At 45.0% G+C, this 22030-nt stretch overlaps 1 protein-coding gene across 2 annotated transcripts; it reads right to left on the bottom strand.

Annotated features, from left to right (window-relative positions):
• Window positions 1-1038: 1038 nt before the first annotated feature.
• Window positions 1039-20220, bottom strand: RUNDC3A (RUN domain containing 3A). Of its 2 annotated transcripts, none has more exons than XM_033170529.1 (11): window positions 20058-20220; window positions 13909-14033; window positions 12419-12552; window positions 9507-9592; window positions 8766-8855; window positions 6702-6782; window positions 5439-5604; window positions 4455-4612; window positions 2920-3084; window positions 2705-2811; window positions 1039-1267 (listed from the first exon to the last, which is right to left on the bottom strand). In XM_033170529.1, the coding sequence occupies exons 1-11, from the start codon at window positions 20162-20164 to the stop codon at window positions 1125-1127; spliced, it is 1362 nt and encodes a 453-aa protein (XP_033026420.1). In that variant the 5' UTR covers window positions 20165-20220; the 3' UTR covers window positions 1039-1124. The 2 variants fall into 2 exon arrangements, with proteins under 2 accessions (XP_033026420.1, XP_033026422.1); XM_033170531.1 differs by having other exon boundaries at window positions 2920-3057.
• Between the last annotated feature and the right edge of the window lie 1810 nt (window positions 20221-22030).

The following is a 22030-nucleotide window of genomic DNA, read 5'->3' as shown; positions in this document are numbered from 1 at the left end:
CAAGCCACTTCTTTAAAAAAGACCTAAGGATGTTTGCAGAAGAAAGATGTGTATTGAAAAAGAGACATCAACAGACTTCGTCCCATTTTACTGCCAGCTCCTTAAATCTGTTTTAATTCTTGCCCATTAGTAATTCTACAGCTTCCCCAGCTGCTGGTCTATAACAAGTTTTTCAGCTGTGGCGAGTGAAGTCATCACATACCAGAGCGTTCCTAAGTCTGCTTTGTCAAAACTCTGGTAGGGGAAGATGCCGGTTGTGCCTTGAGTACCACACACCAAAAGACCCAATGTGTAAATTGGCCCTCTTCCACCTTCCAAGACCGTCCCTGAAGTAGAAAAAAGAAAACATCCACTGGGATAGCAACATGCAGGAGAAACAGAGGAAGTAGATTCTGCAGCAGTCTGGCAGGGTTGAAGACTGAAGAGGCTTCCTGAATCGCAAAAGAAACCCAGAAATCCGGAGGCAACTTGAAATCCACCACCACCCATTGCAGGAAGGTAGCATGTTTGTTGCTGCAATTGCATGTTGAGTCACAGGGAAGATGGGAAACTCAACATCCTCCTGCCCTACAGCTTACTTCTCACACACTTCCACAGAGCCTCCTGCTGTCGAACAGGGAGGGGACAGACAGGGTCCTCGACAACATCGCCTCGACGCTGTGCAAGTTTTCACTACCGAGAATGTGCCATGAATTTCAACCTGTGGAGCTGTCTTCTGTCTCTTCCCCCACTTCAGCAGCAATAATTCAGAGGGCTTTCAAGCATTCTCCTCCGGAGACAGCTACCTTCCAGCAATCTCAATCATATATAATATATATATATATTACACATAATATACACAGCATCATTTTACAAAAGTGCCTTGGGCAGGCAATCCTTGCTTCCAACAAGCGTGCAGCCTTTTCTTCCCCATTTTAAATCCCAGACAGGGAAAAGATTCTAAGCACTTCCCTGCTTCCAGTTTAAGGGGGGAAATCTTATGTTTAAAGAAGTGTTCAGTTGAGGATGTGGGCTCATTACCCTACATCAGGTTCAATAAAGGTATAGCCAAGTCAGAGGGACTCGATTCTCGTTCTCCGCCACAGGCATCTATTGTGGTTTGTAGGGACAGCCGTCTTGATGTCTCAGCTGGGGCTGTGGGCAGGGCTGGGTTCAATGCTGTCACTCACCAGGCACTCGTTGGATTTTAGGCTGGCTAAGGACTTGGAACTAGGCAGGGAGGCCAGAGAGCCACAGAGGCCCAACATTGACGGAGTCGGGTCCTTTCCTGCAGAGAAAGGGAAGGAGACAAGGCTTCAGAGAGATGTTCCTACAGCAGGATCTTAAATGATCATGAATATTTTTTTTAAGGCAATGGAATTGGAGTGGGGCTTAATCTGAAAAATGAATACCATCCTAAATCAAATTTAAAAATGGCTGTCATGCATACCTGCTTCAATTTTTCTCTCGGGAAAATTTGTGGGGTTTTTTTTAATTGATACTTACTCAATGATATACAGAAATATACACCCGTTTATATTTTTTATAATATACTGAGATAAACAGCTACTTAGTCTACAAGATAGCAAAGTCGGGAGGAAGAAAATGCAAGAAAAGGAGAAATTAAAGGGAGAAAGCAAGAGAAAAGAAAAGGAAAAAACTAAAGAAAGATAAAAGGACTCCTTGCTGTCTGCAGCTGCATATGATACTTAATTCTTTAAGATCCAACCATTCTATCTTCCATAAACCAGTATTTTGTCAATCTTCAAATCCAGATATTACAAGCTCGTTTTCTCTTTCATGCAAAAAGTCCTTAAGAAGTTTCCAATCTCTTAACAAATGTTAGTAATGATTTTTCTGTAATTAAACATGTTAGCTTAGCCGTCTCAGCAAAGCTCAATAATTTTATCAGCCATTCTTCTGTAGTGTCTTTAGGAAAGACAATTTCAACCCCAATCTTCTGCATGGTGGGGGAGGGGGTTCACATAAACCCCTCTAAATGCTGGAAGAACATGCAAAGGGATCACAGGGGCTAACCCTATGCATTGTTGGGTTTCCCTGACATCATGCCTTCAACAGACATAGTTCTACGCCTATGCAAATAGAGCTTCATGCATGGAGGAACCCATGGGGGCGGGACTCCTTCCAGCATCTCGCTTGACGTGAATATTAGGGTGGATGGTGGCAGCATGAGAGACTAGACCCATAATGCGCTGCACACATTGTTTCTGCTGCTATAAGCTCAGCTCTCAAATGGCAATTCAGCAGCTCATGGTTTCCAATCTTTGGGCAGGGGAGATGTGCAACTTGAGAAATAGGAGGTACACATCATTATCTTCCCACCCAAAAGAATTTAATGTGTGTTTGTAAGAAATAAGAACTACATGTCTACAAAGAAGCCGGTGTAGCACAGTGGTGAGGTTGACCTATGATGTTCACTGGGTCATCTTGGACCAGGCATCATTGCAACCTCACACAGTTCTTGCAGAGGAAGGGAACTGACTTCCTCTCTGGAGGATAGGTGGTTCTGCCCTGGGAGGTGGGAAACAGCAGCACAAAGAGAGTGCCTCCGACCTGTGCAAACAAGCCCCTTCCCTCACCAGAACCCACATGATGAATTTGGAAGGAAAAGAACCAGCAGGGAAGCTTCCGGGCAAGCTTAAGCCTTGGCACTCGTTTCCAGATCAAGCAGTGATTTTTCTCAAACCTTTGTGAGAACTCTTACCCAGTGGCCCCCAAGGTTCTCCTTCATGCTTCCCTTCGCCCATCCTTTGGGAATCCGAGCTCAGGCTGATCTCTGCTGACAGCTGGTCTGTGCTCATGAAGCTGTGCCTGACGGGGAGAGAGAACGAGAAAGCAGGGTGGGGTCACCTACATCAAGAGACCTAAGAACTTTCATCCCCTTTTCACCTCCAGATCTTTTCCTACACACACTCTTACCTTCTGTACATTTTGGCTTCGGAGCGACTTTCGTTGCCATTCAGAGTCCCCAAAGAGGGCCACTGGTTCACCAAGGGTGCCGCCATTTCCTTGGACAGTTGGGTGAACTGGCTGTTATCCGATGGGATCAGGCCCGTCCTGGGGGCAGAACAGGAGGAGGGAAGTCTGGTCAAGGAGGAGGGAATGCAACCTGTAAGCTCAAGAGGCAAAAGAACTAGGGCGCATTACCGTGTTTGTCCTCCCGCTTAATTCAGTGCAGGCCAAGGGCGATCTGACTTGTTATCTGCTATAATTCCCTTGGTCTGCTGGTGTATATTAAATGTACAAAGCAATTATGTATAACCACGATTCCTTAACGGCTGAGGCTTGCAAGCATAAAGAGGTGTCTTGCGGGATCAGATCTAGTCCACTAATTTTTGTAAGAACCCCAGCACCAGAAATAAGGCAGGTGTCCATAGGCGGGACCACTGTCTGCCTCCCCCTGCAGTAAAAGGTCCTAGCTCATAATCTTCAGTGAAAATGAAATTCCAGTTCTGATTTCTTGATGTGAATCTAGTCATTTCAGATATTCTTTAATTCTATCCACAAAGGGGACATGGGGACACCTGAACAGCTCTCATCCCAAATTGAAAGGGAAGACTAAAAGGATATTGTAAGCATGTTTCGCTGAATGTACTTGCTGATAACCCCTGCAGAGCCTTCTGCTCAGCTAAAGGGGGGTGCAGTAAATGTGGGCGTCCACATATAAAAGTTGAAGAATAACTGAAGAGGGCTAATGTGTCTTTAGATAGCATTATTGTTTGGGATTAGGATCTTTAGCATCACAAACCCAGAATATTTTCAGTTACTCAAATATGGACTTAAGAAGTAAAGGAGTCTACCCACTGTTTTCTGCAAGAGAAATATTTCCCCATCCAATACATTCACCCTACCTTACCCCGCCATTTTTGAAATTGAACTGAAGAAATGAAATTGAAACCTCTGATCTCAAAGGGACAAAATGTTTTCCCATCATGTCAATTTATTTCCAGTAAGGGGAAAGGGGAAATCTCTGTTCTCTACCCCAACCCAACTCCAGCTCAACATTTCAGGAGCCAACATTCCAAATTATGCAAGATTCCAGATCCCAGTTGCAAAATAAATGCTCTGAACTCATAAGTTCAAACAGCAGGGGGTGGTCAGAGAAGATTGATTCTACAAACCTTTTAGGACATTTGCTAAAAAGTAATGTGAGAAATCATGATTTCTTATTTTTTTTGTTTGGAATGCTTTTAAAATGATGGGACATCCACTGACCCTACGAGGAGTTCCAACAGGCCTCCCCGCAACATGGGGCAAAATGGTAGGTTCAGTGGGCACAAGCCGCCCATCTATGGTGGGAAATTGAAGGGGAGGGGATGAAGAGTAGGGCAGGAAGCTCCAGAGATTCATTCCCTTTCAGTGTGGGCCTGGCTGGGGGCACCGGAACAGCACACACAACAGCACACACGCCCTCAGTGTGGGGGCAGGACAGTGCAAAAGTTGGATCTACTTACAGCTGTTCCTGCAGCTCCAAGATGACACCCTCCAGCTCCCGTTTCTCTAACTGATTCTGCACCTTCACCTCCTCCAGCCTCAATTGCAGGCGTTTGTTCTCTGCCTCTAGGTCCTTCAGCTGTGACTCTCTCAGCCGAACCAGCTCCTCCAGATAGCCCTTAGACACAAAGTGTGTGGAGCAGAAGATAAGTGGATTACTTACGAAAGAGAAAGGTTAACCTGGTGAAGAAAACTGCCCTGTAAAAGTTCACCGTATAAGCAAGAATAAAGGTGTGGTTATGTACTGGACCAGGGCTTCCCAAACTTGGGTATCCAGCTGTTTTTGGACTACAACTCCCATCATCCCTAGCTAGCGGGACCAGTGGTCGGGGATGATGGGAATTGTAGTCCAAAACAGCTGGAGACCCAAGTTGGGCTCCATCTAGCTGGTACTGCTAGATGGAGATAGCCTGGTCACAATTATCCATGATCAGGTATCATGTTTAGATGACTATAATGGGAATATAATAGCCCATTCTTCCGACCAAAGGTTCCCAGAATGGATTACAACAAATTGAAACAACAGTAAAAGCAGCATAAAGCCCCATCACCCTCAGCCTGAACTGTCAAGTATCTAGGATGACAGGAATTGTTGTGCAACAATATCTGAATGCCACAGGTTCCCCACCCCTGAGTTAAGAGCATCAAACTAGAAGTGGGAAGACCTGGGTTCAAATTTGTGCCAATGAGCCATCCCCAACCGCCCTGCCCCCCAACCCCAATGCAAATAGCAAATACTATATGCAGAGGAAGGATTTGCCTCAGGACCGATGGATGGGATGAAATTATTTGATTTCCTTTCCATATCTGCTCTATTCCTGCTCATTTTCACCCCCCCCCCGAGCTGATACAATTTGCAATTTTGAAACCTGCCAGCAAAGATGCATTTAATGCCATTGCGGTTTGGTCCTCCGAATCATGCGCAGCACTTGAGGTCCAAGTACCTTTTGTGCGTAGACAATGCGGAACTTCTGCTCCATCTTCCGCCATTTGTTGTACCAGCTGTCTTCGGCCGTCACTAGCGGTAAGTAGGGGTGGTCAGGGGAGCTGTCTTCACTTGTACTGCTCTCCAAGCTGCGCCGGTCCTCCTCGTCACTTAGGTAATCATAGCTGCTTAGAAAGATTAAGATGCCGGTTGCATTGAAAGGAACTGAAGGTAGGAAGCATATTTGCTTGTTTAATGGTCAGAGCTGTTCCATTTGAATGGTTTGGGGAATCCCCCCCCCAAAAAAAATCCTGTCCTATATGATGCGAGGTGTGGGGTAGGTGGCCAAAGCAGTGTTGCAGGCCAAATAGGGAGGCCTGGCAGCCCGAATTGGGGCTGCAGGATGGAGGTTTTCCACCACTGCTAGTAAAAGACACTTTTCCAGACTGCCCAGGACTGGCCCAAAACATTTTGCTGCCTGAGGTAAAGGATATGGCGGCGCCTCCCTCTCCTATCCCATTCCATGTACGAAAACTGACAAGACTGCTTTAACGCTAGCAATGGGTTAATGTCCTTTACCACCACACAAAGCTGGCTTAGGGGCACGGGGCAGGTTGTGGGACAAAAACAGCTCTGTCTGCTCCCTGCTCCTCAGCATCTGCTGCCTGGGGTGGTTGCGACACACACTGCCTAATGTTAGGGCTAGTCCTGCAGCCATAGCAGCGTGAAATAGTAAACTCTTGAAGTAGGATACAGTGGGTTGTATCACTCTACAGGTAGGCAATACCATTTTTGGATGCTCCTCCACATTAAAAACCAAAAAACATCCTTCTGAGGGGGGAAACTAGCACAGTTCCCTCTTTTATTCACAAATTTTCTATTTGTGAAGAGGTTTCATTTTGTTTTATGTTGGGGAAACATTCAAAAGCGGAGTTGCCCGACCTGCAGTCCAAAGCGGTTGAATTAATTCTGCCCCCTCCGAATTCTACCACAACATTCTCACTACACTATCCTGTAACGTGTAAACCCAGGATCATTCTGAATCACCCTCACTTTTGACACATGAGGTGTCTGTCTTTACAACCCACCTTGTTTTTCTGTTTGTAAGATGCTTTAAACATATTGGTAGCATTGCATCTTATTGGCAACAAGCTGAAAACTACCCAAATGCTGAATCCTTTGTTCAGAACAACATGTTCAAGGAACCCTCTAATGTCATCTTTCTTGGCCTGGGCCCGGAACTTCACACACAAAGGTTGTCTGCAGAAGCAGCAGTCCTTACCTCTGGGTAAACTTCAGGTATGGAGTGTAGTCAATAACCACCGGTGTCTTGCCATCCATGATTTCCCCTTTCAAGCAGAAACTGCAAAACATGATAACGACAGGAAGGAATGCAAAGGAAAGCAAGCTATCAAAAGCTATCTCGGCACACCTGTCTTTTACAACACTCAGATGGCTTAGGATTGAATAACAATCTTCATACCATGTACTAAGTGGCACCTTGAAAACAAACAACCTTGCAGCACCTTAAAGACTAAAAAGTGCTGCATTTCTTTCATGACTACATAAATCTTCATGAGAAGGCTGTGGCTCAAGATGGTTGCATGATTTTAAGCGACTTTTTAAGGCCTTTCCCCCCTCTCTTTTTTACTAAAGAACAGCAACCTTTGGATACACCGAGACTTCAAAAGCATTGTGCTCCCAAGGGGATGCAACCTCATACCAACAGAAGACTGTGGAAAGCTTCTAAACATATGCTATTACTGTTGTATAAAAGAAAAAGTGCACCTAGCTTTGCACAACCTGTGTATGATCAAGTATCAAGGCATGCACAGCAAGGAGGCTGAGTAACAAGATTGTTCAACATAGTATGACTTCTACCAATGTTGGGTTATAAATTAAAATGCTGCTTCTAAATGTTGAGAGATTGGATATGGCAACCAATAGAGCAAGAGCTGCTGCTCTTTCGAAAGCTTGCAAACCGGATGTTGAATTTCTGCAGGAAACACATCAGAGAAAGCAGAACACAGAAATGTTATAAAGCAGACCCTGCTGGGCAAATACTGTAATTCCAATGCCTACATTTCTTTTAAAACTAGAAGATTGGCAATAATATTAGCTAAGAGTCTCCAGCTGGTAGAGACTGATATATGCAGTGATCTGAGAGGCTGTTACGTGTCTGTTAAAGAGGCACTGGAGGGCAAAGCAGATTTATGATGCAATCGCTTTTCCAGCTGGGGTTGGGCGAATGATTCATAAATGCAACTTAGCGCCCTTATTAAAAGACAAGAGCAAAAGTAAGAGCAAATGGCTTGCTCTCAGTTCTTTGGTTTTTGTTTAATCTGAGCAGAGGTACGTTGTGAGAGTGCCCTCTATCTCGTTTGCTTCATTTTTGTAGTAGAAAAAAGTGGCCAAAGTTATATGAAGTAATCTTAAGACAGAGGGCTTTATAGAGGGCAAGAGGAATAGATATGTTATTAACATGTTCACGGATGGTGTTTTACTGATGCTTAACAACCCAAAGGAAGCCTTTCTTGAAATTCAGGGAACGTTGCTTGTCTTCATGGAGGCAGCTGGCTTGGAAGTAGACTGCTCCGAGTCCTCAGTGCCTTGTGAGGAGACCCCTCTAGAGGAACAGTTACCGCTGCAGGTGCAATTTGGATTGCGATTGCAACCTTGTAGCATCAAACTTCTGGGAATAACAACCCCGAAAGGTTTACGCTGGCTGAAGAAGTGGAATGTTGAGATGCTACAGTCCTCTAGGAACGACATGGATTGATGGCGAAAACCTAATCTCGCTCAGCTAGGCAGGACAGCCACAATTATCCTCCCTAAGGCTTATTTTCCTCTTTCAAGCACTTCCAATTTGCATAGGAAAAGGAATGATTGGGAAATGGCAAACATACATTTATTAACACTGGTAAGCAATCTAGACTTACTTATTCCAGATCTTGAGAAGATGAAGGGTTAGGAGTATGAAACCTGACAAATCAGGCAGTTAATACCTCAAATAAAAGTTGACCCTGAACTGGAACGGATCTCAATAGAGCTTGGGAATAATTATAAATATTATTGAGCCCTACAGTTCAGAAGACTGCTTCTGCACATGTACAGAGTATCAATTCTCCCTCCACAAGAGACAAAGCACCAGCTGGGGGGTGGGGTGACACAAGAAACCGCGGGAACTAAGTGCCAGAAACACAGCAGAAGATAAGTCAGCATTCCTTAGTGCATATGGTCCCCCCCCACACACACACACAAATAGACATAACATTGTAAGAAATATATCTTGAAGCAATAGCACTTTAGGGCGAATGATCTGGAGAATAAGAGGGTGCGCACATACCTGAAGTCTATGGCACTGAGCCCTATCAGCATCCCTGTGAGAACGGTTGATTCCTCTCTCAGCATGATTGCCCCGTCATCATAAAATCTCCTGTAGGGAGGGGAAGAGAGATAGTCTTTTGATTAAAATGGGGGGTGGGGGTGGGGGGAGGTGTAGGGGAAGAGAGTGGAGCTGTTTTCTCTTCAGCTATGTGGCTTCCTCAGCTATGCTATCGCAAGCACTTTTCACAAAAACTTGGGATTCTGCATTGCTAAACTGTCAGGAATAAGGCCACGGTGGGCACCATCGACTCTGTGTACACTCACTGTGAGGAAATGGGCAAATTCCCCAATACAGATCATTTCATAACATTTATATACCGCTCGATTGAAAAAAGAAAAAAAGAAAACAAACCAAAGCTGTTTACAGAAAAGAGGCCATAATCTATAACTGAGGTCTTGTTTTATGAATTAAATTAATGAGCCCTGCGTCTCTCTTCTTTATTAGAAAAGCGACTATCAATACATGTGTGTGCTTTGGGGGGTTGGGGAAGGGTGTATAGATACAGATAACATTATAATCGCCTCTTCCAGGAGGCTCAGTATATTGGACTTTGTTTTAAGGTCTTGAAAGTGCAACTGTAGTGCTTCAAAAATCTACAAAGCAGAGTTGGCAGAGTGGCAAAGGAAAAGAATGTGAGCAGGTGAGAAGGAATGCCTTATACCCCAAATGAGCTTTGATAAAAGCCCCAGGGATGCCCACCTGGTGGTTCTGGTGTCCCTCAGGGCTGTGGTGATGTACTCGGACATGCGCTTCTCCATCAGTGCCACTCGGATCCATGCCCGGCCCTAAAACAGGAAGTCTGTTAAAATAGGCAGAACTGCAGCTGATTTGCATGGCTGTTTCTGATACATTAGGTTGTATTCAGCTAAGTTCTACACAGACCCACTGAAATTAATGAACCAGAGTTAGTCATGTCTGTTAACTCTGCCCAAGAGGTAGTATTGAATGCCACACATTGTGACCAACTCAAGTAAACGTAACAAAAATTACCTGAATCGGGCCTATAGTTGGTTCAACATGGATCTGCGTTGTGACATCAAGACGGCTTTGGGGTGAAATCTTAGAAAGTCAGGTTACCGTTAACCAACTTCAAACAATGCTGCTTCATCATAGATGGGTTGTGAGGAGTCTTTGTGTGCTTCCATTACCGGTTTGGGGAGTGCTGGATCCTTGAGTTAATCACAATCCATATCTACATATATATCCTAATAATATCCTGCCATTTATTCATTTTTACAAAAAACAACAACAACCCTATGCTTTGAGGAGTTTCTCCCTAAAACAGTTTCGATCCAAATTGGGGAGGGAAAGCACACACCATCTGGCTGCATTTTAATGTATGAACACAGCCTTTGTCTCTTACCCAGACAGTTCCCTCTCTAAGACTGCCATCCTAAGCTTCCTTGCACGGGAGTCAGTCCTACTGAAATCAATGGGGCTCACTTCTAGGTAAACATGGACTGAACGGACAGGATTAGACTGCATTCCAAAATGTTTCGCTTTGACTTTCCATCATTATCACCATAGTGCTCAAGGATGCCTTGGTTCAGACCAAAAGTCGTAAGCATGAGAACACACACCATCCGATACCAACATCCATCATAATCAAATATTTAATCGCCAGCCTTAATGGTTGCTCTTTCATATTCTCTAGGTCAGTAAATCATAAACTGTGTGCTATGTGTGCAATAAATAAAATACTGTATATTCTGGCAGATAAGACTACTTTTTAATCCTGGAAAATCTTCTCAAAAGTCGGGGGTCGTCTTATACGCCAGGTGGAGAATCTGCAGTCGAGTATATCTCAAATTCTATATTTTAACTGGAAAAGTTGGGGGTCGTATTATACGCCAGAAAATACGGTAATTAAAGGCTGCTGTGGGCAGCAAGTACCCACCCACAGTCAAGGCTTGTGCATCATTGCATCACTTGCATTATTTATCGACTGCTCTGGCCTTGTTTGCTTCCAACCAGCCTTGACTGCACTCAGATCGCTCTGTTAACTCTGCATCACTGTGAAGGGATAATAATTCAATCACTCCCATCGTAGAGACTCCCAAATTGTCCATTCTCAGAGGAGGCTGCCCATTAGGCACCTCTGGATGAGTCGCTGCTCTGTGTGTGTCTCTTTCCAGTCATATAAAGATCAGTAATTCCTACAAAAAGATAGTTGAGTCCCACTCCGGTTTGGCAATTCCTGCCTCGTTGCTTGTAAGAAAAGGGTGCCACCAATTTTAATTTAGAAAAAGAAATGTGCTTCAGCTGTCAGAAGTTTGTGATCCACTGTTCTACACATTCTTCATGAAATAGATGAATTAAATTTGATAGGGTTACATTGTTCTAATAAATTCTGAGCCAGATAAGTCGATACTGGATGTGATAAAAAATGACAAATGATTTTTAAGGTAGCAGATTACAAGATTAATGTTAATAAAACAAAATTGTTATCCTTTCTTTTCTCCTGAAGTAAGCTGCTTAATATCAAATCTCAAACTAATCTGGTATTCATGACAAACAACAGCAGCTTAATAAGAGGGAATTGTATTTACTAAGCATAGAATTTGGGTCTCACAAATCACATTAGCCCTCACTCTGCTAATGTAGTAGATCCTAATAAATTTACTTTGGAGAAGCTGGGGAGGAAACTGCTTAGGGGAAATTGGTAAAATTGCTTTAATGGCATGGTGTGGATGTGACACAATGATCAAAAGACCGGTATACGTTGACAATTTACAAAATATTAATGATTCAAAACAGAATATGAAGAAATTACAGCTTCTAATTAACACATGTATATCTGTGTTGAATCAAAGGTCCTAGAAGCTCTTTCTATCAAGGAAGTTGCAGAGTAAATAAGTCTGAAGAGTCTGAAGCATTTTGAAGAGTTTTGGATCTTGAAAGGGAATGATGTAACTGGTTGTAAACTGCTGCTGTAAATCAAATAACTATCAATTTATACACCTGTGTAGACTGATTAAGTACATTTCTGAGCACAATTCAAAGTGTTGGTGCTGACCTTTAAAGCCCTAAATGGCCTCGGCCCAGTATACCACTCCCATCATTCAGCCCAGACACTGAGGTCCAAGGGCCTTTTGGCGGTTCCCTCACTGCGGGGTTACAAGGAACCGGGCAGAGGGCCTTCTCGGTGGTGGCGTCTGCCCTGTGGAACGGCCTCCCATTAGATGTCAAGGAAATAAACAACTATCAGACTTTTAGAAGACATCTGAAGGCAGCCCTGTTTAGGGAACTTTTTAACATCTGATGTTTTATTGTGCTTTTAATTCTGTTGGGAGCTGCCCAGAGTGGCTAGGAAAAATTATTATTATTTTATTATCCTGCACGAAGCTATTTTCCTTTCCTTTTTACTGGTGTATCTCTGTCCTAAGGTAGTCATCCTAGAATTGTGAAACGGAAATAAGTTGCTAATGTGTTGTTGTTGTTGGTGGTGGTGTGTGTGTGTTTGTTGTTTTTGTAGGAGCATGGCAATAACCATTTTGGAAAAGGGATTCCCTTTCTGCATTATTTCAGTGTTTCCCCGTGAGGATTCAGCAGCACGGCTGCAAGGGAAGGATGAGCAACAGGGCTTGCCTCAGTCAATGAGGGCTTCTGACCTTGGCTCTAGAGGTGCTGATGTTCTCCATGTTCTCAATGCTACTGACGCAGTTATTCGGGACTTTGTTACAGGCCAGGCGGATGTAATCCCAGAAGCCACGTTGCCCATCAGAGCTGAACCAGCTGACAGGACCTGAGGAGGAGGCAGGGAAGACAGGATGTAAACAGTGGAACTACTGCCTATCTATCACCCACTTGCTCTGGATACACCTGGTAGCACTAGCCAAACAACCAAATAATATAATCCAAGGGCATAAAAACCTTGCTCAATCTTCTTTCTCAAGCATTTCTTTTGCATCAGCTCAGGGATAAGGAATATCTGGGCGTTCAGATGTTGCTGGCCTACAATTCCCATCATCCCCCATGCTGGGTGGGGCAGACAGACATTGAGTCCACCACCATCTGGAGGAGCACAGGTCTTCCACCCCTTCTCTGAATGATAGACCTAGAGGCAAGCATGCTTGGTGAGGCTCTGCCATACACTTCGGAACTCCAGACTGCTAACTATTTCAGTATCAGATGTCCACCTAGGGGAATGGTTCCGGTAAACACAGTGGTTAAGAACACAAGCTATGAACTGGGAGGAGGAAACCTAACTGAACTTTCAGCTTAGCCACTGAAGTCACTGCTTGGCCTTTGACAAGTCACTCTCTCTGGGTCTCAGGCTCAGGCCTTCAGTCTGGAACAGGGGGATAGTAATGCAGGCACACATCACAGGGTTGCAGTAAGAACTGCAAAAGCTAGACCAGAAGCAAGTGCACTTGGTCTGCCAGCCAGCATTTGGAGAAAATACTAGGATTAATTAAAGGATTAATTAAACACTTATTGCACGATAGCCAGGAAATGCACTTATCCGGGCCAAACTAGATGAAGTACTGCTCATGCAGTTGACAATCCCATGAATGGCTCCTAAAAAGTGAATTGGGGTTGGGGATCCTGATCAGGTCCCCTGCACCATATTTTGCACCGGGGAAGGAGATCCAGTTGGAATGAGTGGGAGCTACCTCCCCAAGGCAAACAATAGGCATAGATCGTCCAGATCAGGGCTGCAGTGAAGGGCAGGGAATGAGTGGAAGTATCTCAGCCTTCATACCAGAGTCCCCATCAGGATTGGCCCACTGCATCTGCAGTTTGTGAAGGCCATTTATGCAATTTGCTAATTGTGTGCACAGTGTCGCTTCCAGCTTAGCCCTCAGTCAAATCTGCAATGCTGTTGTCTCCCTGCACACACAATGCAATATTTGCTCAACCCCCATATACGTTGCATAGCAGGTGGGGGGGGACCTCTGGCCTCCAGAAGCTGCTGAACTACAACTCCCAATGGCTGGGGATGATGGGAGCTGGAGTTCAGCAACAACTCTTTCAGAGGGCCAAAGCTTCCCCATACCTGCTGTGTAGCAATAGTGCTGAAAATGAGGACAATAAAACTAAGAACAAGAGAGAGAGAGAGAGAGAAAGAAAGAATATCATCCATCAGTGTAAACCCTACCATGATCCCCCTTGAAGCGATGGCTGAGGATGTGTTCAAGAATAGCAGCGAAGTTCACAAACTCCTCTGATGAGTCATCGATGGGTTCTATGGTATATTTCTCCAGCAATGTTTTCACGGAGAATCTACAGTGGGAGGCCAAGAAAGCAAAGCAAAATACCATAACCAGGTTTGAGTATGAAGTGTATGGGGAGAAAGAGGAACCCAGCTTTTAAGAAGGGGTTTCCCCCTCCCCAGCTTATTCTTGACCAGTCCCTGATAAATGGTCCCTCTCATTCTTTCCAAAGCATGAGTAGGAAGTGGTCTTCTCTTCCTTCCTCTTCCCCAGAATAGAAAGAGCCTTTGATAGATTTCATTCAAACCAGAAATTACTATCAGAATGCCGAGTCTCGGCTCTGGAAAATGTGAAGTGGCTTCCAGACATAAGCAGAGTGCCTTCATTTCCATATTGAACATACACGGGCTGCCCCTCCCAAACATCTGGGATCAGAGCCAGCTTTCTCTGATCACAAGGTATGGCTTTCAGGAAAGTCGAAGCCCCAATTCTCTCTTGTTTCTCTCTCTCCAATTCACCACTGATAATATCAGTGACAATATAGTCTCTTCTCTGTTTGCACAGTACCAAGTCCATGGATCTTAAACTCTCTCCCTTCAGGGAGCCCTTTACATATTGGCTGGCCTGCTAAAGGATCTCAGAGCATTGACCACAGATTCCCTCCTCCTTGCTGCCACAGAGGAAAGTGGGACATGTTGGGTTGCATTCATTGTAGCCCTGATATGAACATTATGTCAGCACAAGGGCTTCTCCTTCTGCGGCGGAATGTTCTTCCCCTCTCCTCCTCCTTCATTAAACAGTCCTGTTTTGCTTTAAATCCAACAGCATTGAATGAGATCTCCACGACCTAATGGTAGCTGCATATGCCTAGGTCTACCTAGGGTGGCTGTGTGTCCTACCTTACAGAGAACAGTCCTCTGTTTTGAAGATCCTTTTATGTAAAGCCTAAGTCCAGTTTAAAGGAGGAGGAGGAGGAGGAGGCAAACCGAGGGCTTTGAAGCTGCCTATCAGTAAAGAGCCCACCTAGACAGCAGATCTATCAGGAACATAGATCACCTGGACAGTCTTCCCCGCTATGGTGAGAGGCATTGCATTTCTATTTAAAGTGCAGGAATGATTTATAAATTTGCACATATACATATCTCTTTCTAACTCAGTGCTGATTTCCCCCCACCCCCTGCAAGCATCTTACTGTTGACGCCCACACTGCCAGCTGGCCCAGGGGCTGTTTGAAGCTAAGGTTTGTCAGCAAAAGGCAAATGGATGGAACAGGAGAAGGGGATTTAGATGCAGTTGCTGATATCCAAGCTCTGAGATGGATCCTGTGCTGTTCGAGGCTTGTCAGATAAAACCTCAACGATGCAGATGCCACGCCAACTTGTTGTGTGCTCCTTGATCACAGGCCAATTAGGACTACGGGGTGAATCAGCACAAGGCTCAGAGGGCTGGATAGCAAGCAGCAGACTTTGGGGTCTCAAATTTCAGCGGCACCCTTTGTGACACCAAAGTTTGGCGCCTCCTGCCTCTCGCCTTCCATTCTACATCATAATTATGGCACCCCAAGGTTCCATACCCAGTACAACCAGTTGCACTCCCCTAAATCCGCTTCTGTGGAGGAGTCTCCTTCAGTGTATTTTTACCGCTACCATCTACTATCCAGGGTTCCCAGGTTCTTTTTCATGCAAGATTTGTGGCAGTACGCACAGTGAATAGCATACCCTCCAACATTTCTCTGGTGAAAATAGGGATGCCCTATTCAACAACAAAATTTCATTAGTTATACCCTGCCCATCTGCCCCAGCCACCCTGAGTGGTTTCCAACATATATAAAAACATAATAAAGCATTAAACATTAAAAAAAAACCTTTCCTATACAGGGCTGCCTTCAGATGTCTTCTAAAGGTTGTATAGTTACTTGTCTCCTTGTCTCAGCGTCGCATAACTCCCATACCCTCCAACATTTCTCCGCTGACAATCTGGCAACAGTGGTAGTCATTCTTACTGAAAACAATGGCATGTGACGTCTTAGGCCCCATCCGCACTAATACATTTAAAGCAGTCGATTCTTCCCCCATAGGAATCCTAGGAACTGTAGTTTGTTAAGGGTGCTGAGACTTGTTAGGAGACACCTTCCCCCCCCCCTCACAGAGCTACAATTTCAGAGTGGCCAACAGACAATTCCTCTTCCCTGTGAACTTGGGGAACTGTAGCTCTGTGAGGGGCAATGGGATCTCTTAACAACTCTCTGCACCTTTAACAGGCCACAGTTCTCATGATTCTTGGGGGGGGGGCGAAGACATGCTTGAAGTGGTTTGATACTGTTTTAAATATATAGTGCAGGCAGGAGTAAAAATTAACTTTTGATGGATTGTGCCCAGAGACTACATTTCTGGCAGTTGTTGGTGATGAATCCATCCTGCACGGAGTGAACAAGTCCCTTTAAAACAGATTGTTACATTTTTTTCAGGGAAAAGGAAAACCAGAAGTTGGTCCACTAGGATATGGGAGGCAATATTGATGGAGAAACCTAAATAAATTCAAGGTCCAACAGGTGCCTTTCCTCTGAAGTGCACTTTTGGCCCTGGTTTTCCTGCACAGCATTCTTAAAATGGAATATAGGTCTCCCTCTCACACACAAAAATAAAAAAACAAACAAACAGTTAACGGTGCAATCCTGTGCACACTTACCTGGGAGTGAGCCCCACCAAACACAATGGGATCTACTTCAAGGAAACTTGCAACGGATTGCACTGTAGGTGTCATTTTCATTGGAAGATAGGAAGCTGGATTATGACAAATCAGGCAGCTGGGCCATCTAACTCAGTGTTTTTCAACCTTTTTTGGGCAAAGGCACACTTGTTTCATGAAAAAAATCACAAGGCACACCACCATTAGAAAATGTTAAAAAATTTAACTCTGTGCCTATATTGACTATATATAAAGTAATTTTTCAATTTTCCCCACGGCACACCAGGCAACATCTCACGGCACACTAGTGTGCCGCAGAACAGTGGTTGAAAAACACTGATCTAACTCAGTACTGTCAGCACTTACTGACAGCTGCTCTTCAGGGTTTCAGGTGGGCCTTTATCCCACCACCATCTGGAGATGCTGGGGATTGAGTTTAGGGATGTTCTGCATGCAGGGCAGATGCTCTGCCACTGAGCTCTAGCTCTTCCTTTTTACTTCTGTTGTACTGTTTAATACCCACCTATGTTGGTAAAGTTTGCATCACACAGGAAAATGTGGACCCACAAATGCTGTTGGGAACATGGCAAAGGCATGTAAAAAACGGGACCCACCATGAAACAAATATGTAAAAAAATATTTATTATATCTACCGTATATACTTGAGTATAAGCCTAGTTTTTCAGCACACTTTTTGTGCTTTAAAAGCTGCCCTCGGCTTATACTCAAGTCAACCATTCCTTAAGAAGTGTACAAGAACGGCGGTTCTTTACTCTCCCCAGGCAGCTTGTTCCATTCCTGAACTGCTCACATAAATGCAAACTTTAGACCCCAGAAGGCAGAAAGCCTATCAGTTAAGGAAGTATTAAAACACCACAGGTGCTCACTTTCCCTGGCTCTTGCTTAAACAGGACAGGATCCCAGCCTTCTCTGTATAACACAAGGGAACATTGCGCTGTGAGTTAAACCACAGAGCCCTAGGGCTTGCTGATCAGAAGAATGGCGGTTCGAAACCCTGCGACGGGGTGAGCTCCACAGCAGCAAAGGAGGAAGAGGAAGGAGCAGCCCAAAGGGCTGCTTTGGGCTGCTCATTCCTCCTCTACCACAGTGGCAAAGGTGAACTGGCTTATACTTGAGTCAATAAGCTTTCCCAGGTTTTTGTAGGGAAATTAGGTGTCTCGGCTTATATTTGGGTCGACTTATACTCGAGTATATAGGTATTTAAATATCTTAATCTCCTTTTTCTTTCCAATTTTTGCATCTTTTTGCAGCTTTGCTATGTTTTGGAATAATAGTACTGTAATTAAAAATAGAGAGTTTTTGAATCTTCTTCATCAATATCATCTCTCTGTTCTTTCTCTGCTTCATTCTTTAGGCACTTTATAAATTAACCATACAAACCATGGCTAATGTAAATAAATAAATAAATAAATAAATAACTTCCTTTTGCTTGCTTTGTGTGCCAAGTTCAGCCGAAGTCTATACGATTACTTGCATTTTGAGAAAGTGTGTGAATATTTTTTTCTTTCATGATATTGTAAGTATTAAGCACACATAGTTTTATTCTCTCTCTCTCTCTCTCTGCAAATCCCAAACTATGTACTCCCGGTTGTGTAAAGAAGATGAGCCATCTTCTTCCTCGATCAATTCAGCTTCCCTTTCCCATACCTTTTCCAATTCTGCTGTATGTTTCTTCTGGTAAGGGCAATTAGACTAGGGGACCAATTTTAATTAAAATTTCCAACCAGTCCTTGAAAAGATGTTGGGCAAGACAGAGAAGCAGAACTTCCTTCATTGAGGAATACAAATAGCACAGTAACCCACTGTTCCCGGCCCTCTCGTTGGATATACGAAATATGATGCCAGTGGCAATAAACCAAATTCTGACCAATTTTCAAGCAGTGATAATCTGCATTTACTCTTACTTCTCTGCCAAACAGCTAGTTCATGCTGAGGCCCAGCCTTCACCTCAGTTACGTATCCCAGCCTACTACAATAGGCCTATTAATTCTTCCCTTTCCTTTTCTTTCCCCCACTTAAAAAAAAAAATCTTGGCAAAACTAGATGGACAAAAAGCCTGCCCTTCCACCTAAAATGGGGCCACCTTCTCCTAGCTTCACCAGTGCTTGTCTGAGTGTGAGACACAGGGTGGGAAACGGGCAGTCCTGGTACAAAAAACAGGTTGATGTCTCTGCACCAACCTGGTGCTCGCCAGATATTTTAGACCACAGCTCCCATCAACTCCCGGCCAGCACAGCTGTAGTACAAAAACCACCTGGAAGGCATCAGGTTGGCGAAAGATGCCTTTTGTTGGGAAAAGGCCGTTGCTAAGGCAGCCACCTCCTGTATTCCACCCTCCCCCCCCCTTTCTGCTGCTCATAAGATGCTCCACAGTGACGTCACTTCCCACTTCTCATATCTCCCCAACCAGGGTGCCTGCATTCATCTTTGCACACCACAGAGCTCTTTCTTTTCCTTGAGGAAGAGAGGAAGTTAAGTAGGAAGAGTGCCCTGCCCCGATGCCTTCTCTGGCCTACTTCTTTTCTCTTTGTGGCATTCCTATCACCATCACCTCCCCTCGCCCTGAAGGACAACAACAGTGCAGAGGGGCTGCAGGCAGCAACCTCTCACTCTTTCCCCTCCTGCCTCCCAGAATTTTCCATCTTCATTTGGTCATCCGAGCAGCAGCACTTCCAAGCACCTACTACTGGGTGTAGGTCCCATAGAGATATTTAGGTAGCGACTGAGGAGGATTCTTTCCCTAGTGTGGGAGAAACTCCTACATGGCCAGATTCCCCCATCATCCCCATTAAGGACACATTTCTGAAAACCAGGCCTACCCTACCAAACTGAACAAACAAACACCCCAACGTTTGCTCCTCATCTTTCCTTGTTGACAAATTGATTCTGGAAACGCAACAGACCCTCTTGCGCCGATTCCTCCATTGCCTTTGGCCTATGTGCCCATCCATTTCTTCCTATTAGCTTCCCTCGTTCCCCTCATTTCTCACCCACCCTTGAATTTCACAATCCCTGGTTTCTTTTCCTTCCTTGCATTATCTTTCCCCTTTATTTTTTAAATAAGCTCCCCCACCTTCCCAAGGATATTGCTGTCCTCTGTTGTCACACTGCCTGCCTGAAGCTGTACTGATCATCTTAAGCACCGTTTCCAGACGAGTTATAACAATTCTATTAGACATAAGATGCCAATAACATGAGGTTTCGTTTCTGTTGTTGTTGGGAAGCCACCCACCTTCACGGAACAGTTCCACCTCATCCCCTCGCCTGGCCTCCTTGCCATCCTCTCCATCTTAGGGGACGCAGGGTGGTCTTTCCACCTCCACCCTGGGGGGGGGGGAAGGGTTTTCCTCGCCCGCCTCCCCTGGCAACCCAAGGCGCTCTTTACCTGCAGACGGTGATCAGGTTTTTCCTCTCCACGGCGATGTTCCTGGAAGAGGCTTTCTTCGAAGACAGCCCTAGCGCCATGGTCGACTGGAGGCAGTTCGGTTCCATCCAGGGGAGAGACGCTCTGGGTCCTCCGGGTGGTGCCCCCTCCTCTTCCTCCTCCTCCCCCTCCTCCCCACCCCCTCCCCTCCCCCTGCCTCTCCTCCCTGCCCTCCCCCAGAAGACGAGGCGTTGGGTCAGCCTTCTCCAGGATCGGATAGCACGGAAGTATCGCCCGCCTCTCTCTCGTCCTAAAATTAGCTCCAGCCCCCTGCTTGGAGGGCGAGAGCGAACAGCGAAAGATGGGAGGATGGCCGGGAGGAGCTCTCCTTGGTCCTGATGGAAAACAGGCGCCTCCTCCTCCCGATAGGAAGCCAGCCCCTCTCGCCAATGACGTGATGGGCGGATGAGAGGGAAAGGGTAGCAGCCGGCCAGGGAAGGGAAGGAAAGGGAAGGGAAGGGAGGAAGACAGCATCGGAGAGGAGGACCTCCTGCCGCCTGGAACAGGGAGGGGAAAGTCTGCCTTAGATGCATCCCACTCTCCCCCCTGCTCACTGTTTCCAGCATGGTGCGTTATGCAGACGCAGCTCATCCACTCCCTACAAGAGCCCTGCTAGGTTGGCTTTTAAAAAAAGAGAAAAATGGCCCTTTCAGAATGGAACACAAGCACCCTGATCCCCACCCCACGGTGCTTTGATCTCTGAGGCAAATGTGTGTGTACACACACGCATTCACTCACATATAGAATCATAGATTTGGAAGAGGCACGAGGGTTATCTAGTCCAACCCTCTGCAATGCAGGAATCTTCTTGTCCAATGTGGGGCACAAACCTGAGATTAAGAGTCTCCTGCTCTACCAGCTGAGCTATCTATCTACATAGATATATTATATATATACATATATATATATATACACACACACACAATATATATATATATACAAAATGCTTTCCTCACAGTGATTAGCGTAAGGGCATGTACCTTACAACCTGTCAGAAAGCTGTCCCTTAAAAGTCCAACTGGAAATGGGAAAGGTACAAGAACATGGTATTTATTATTAGTTCAAAATGAGTAACTTCCCAGGAGTTACATCTGCTTGTCTCCCATTCTGCTGTTTTTACTGGCACCCAAGCCCGTTGTCTGAGGTAACCACTTTGCCTCACCTCAGTGTCTCTGACTAAAGTGAAAAATGGCCTCTTGCCCAGGGGCTATTAATGAAATGGAGGAGGGGCATGGATTTTGTTTATTTAATACATTTATATCCAAGGAGCTGAAAGCAGCATAGTTGGCTCTCAGCTGCCCATTTTATCTTCACAACAACTCTGTGAGGTAGATTATTAGGCAGAGAGATCATGACTGGCCCAAGACTACCCTGGTTGCGTGGGGATTTAAATCCTGGCCTCCTAGGTTGTATTCTGACACTTTAACCATTTCGCCACAATAGCTCTCTAAGTTGAACTTAGGTCTCTGGGTTACTTGCTTTTGCCAGATTCATATTAGTTTAAATTGTCTAGACAGTGACATCTGATAAATAGCAGTCCTATCAGGTTACGGATTCAATAGTCTTTAGTATATTCTCAAACACTGTTTGTTTGTTTGTTTTGCAGAGAGATGCCAGTGTGTGTGCTCTCTCTCTCTCTCTCTCTCTCTCTCTCTCTCTCTCTCTCTCTCTCAAACACACACAACATGTGCTCGTGCACATGCAGGCTGACTGGAGAAGAGGACCTCTGAACACAAGCAAAGTGCTTCCTGTGGCTGAGTCACCAATGGCAGATCATTAAAATGGGCTCTTGCAGAACAGCACACTCAGAGGAAATAAACAGTGTGTGTCCATTTCAAGTCACAGTTACATTTATAAAGAAAGCTTTGTGTTCTGTTTTGCTTTGTTAATCTACTGCCTTTGTAGTTAACCAATAGGAGAAGGAAAGAGCTTGT

The sequence above is a fragment of the Lacerta agilis genome, chromosome 14, assembly GCF_009819535.1.
Source record: "Lacerta agilis isolate rLacAgi1 chromosome 14, rLacAgi1.pri, whole genome shotgun sequence".
Taxonomy (NCBI): Eukaryota; Metazoa; Chordata; class Lepidosauria; order Squamata; family Lacertidae; genus Lacerta; species Lacerta agilis.
This window is presented reverse-complemented; position numbering and strand designations above follow the sequence as displayed.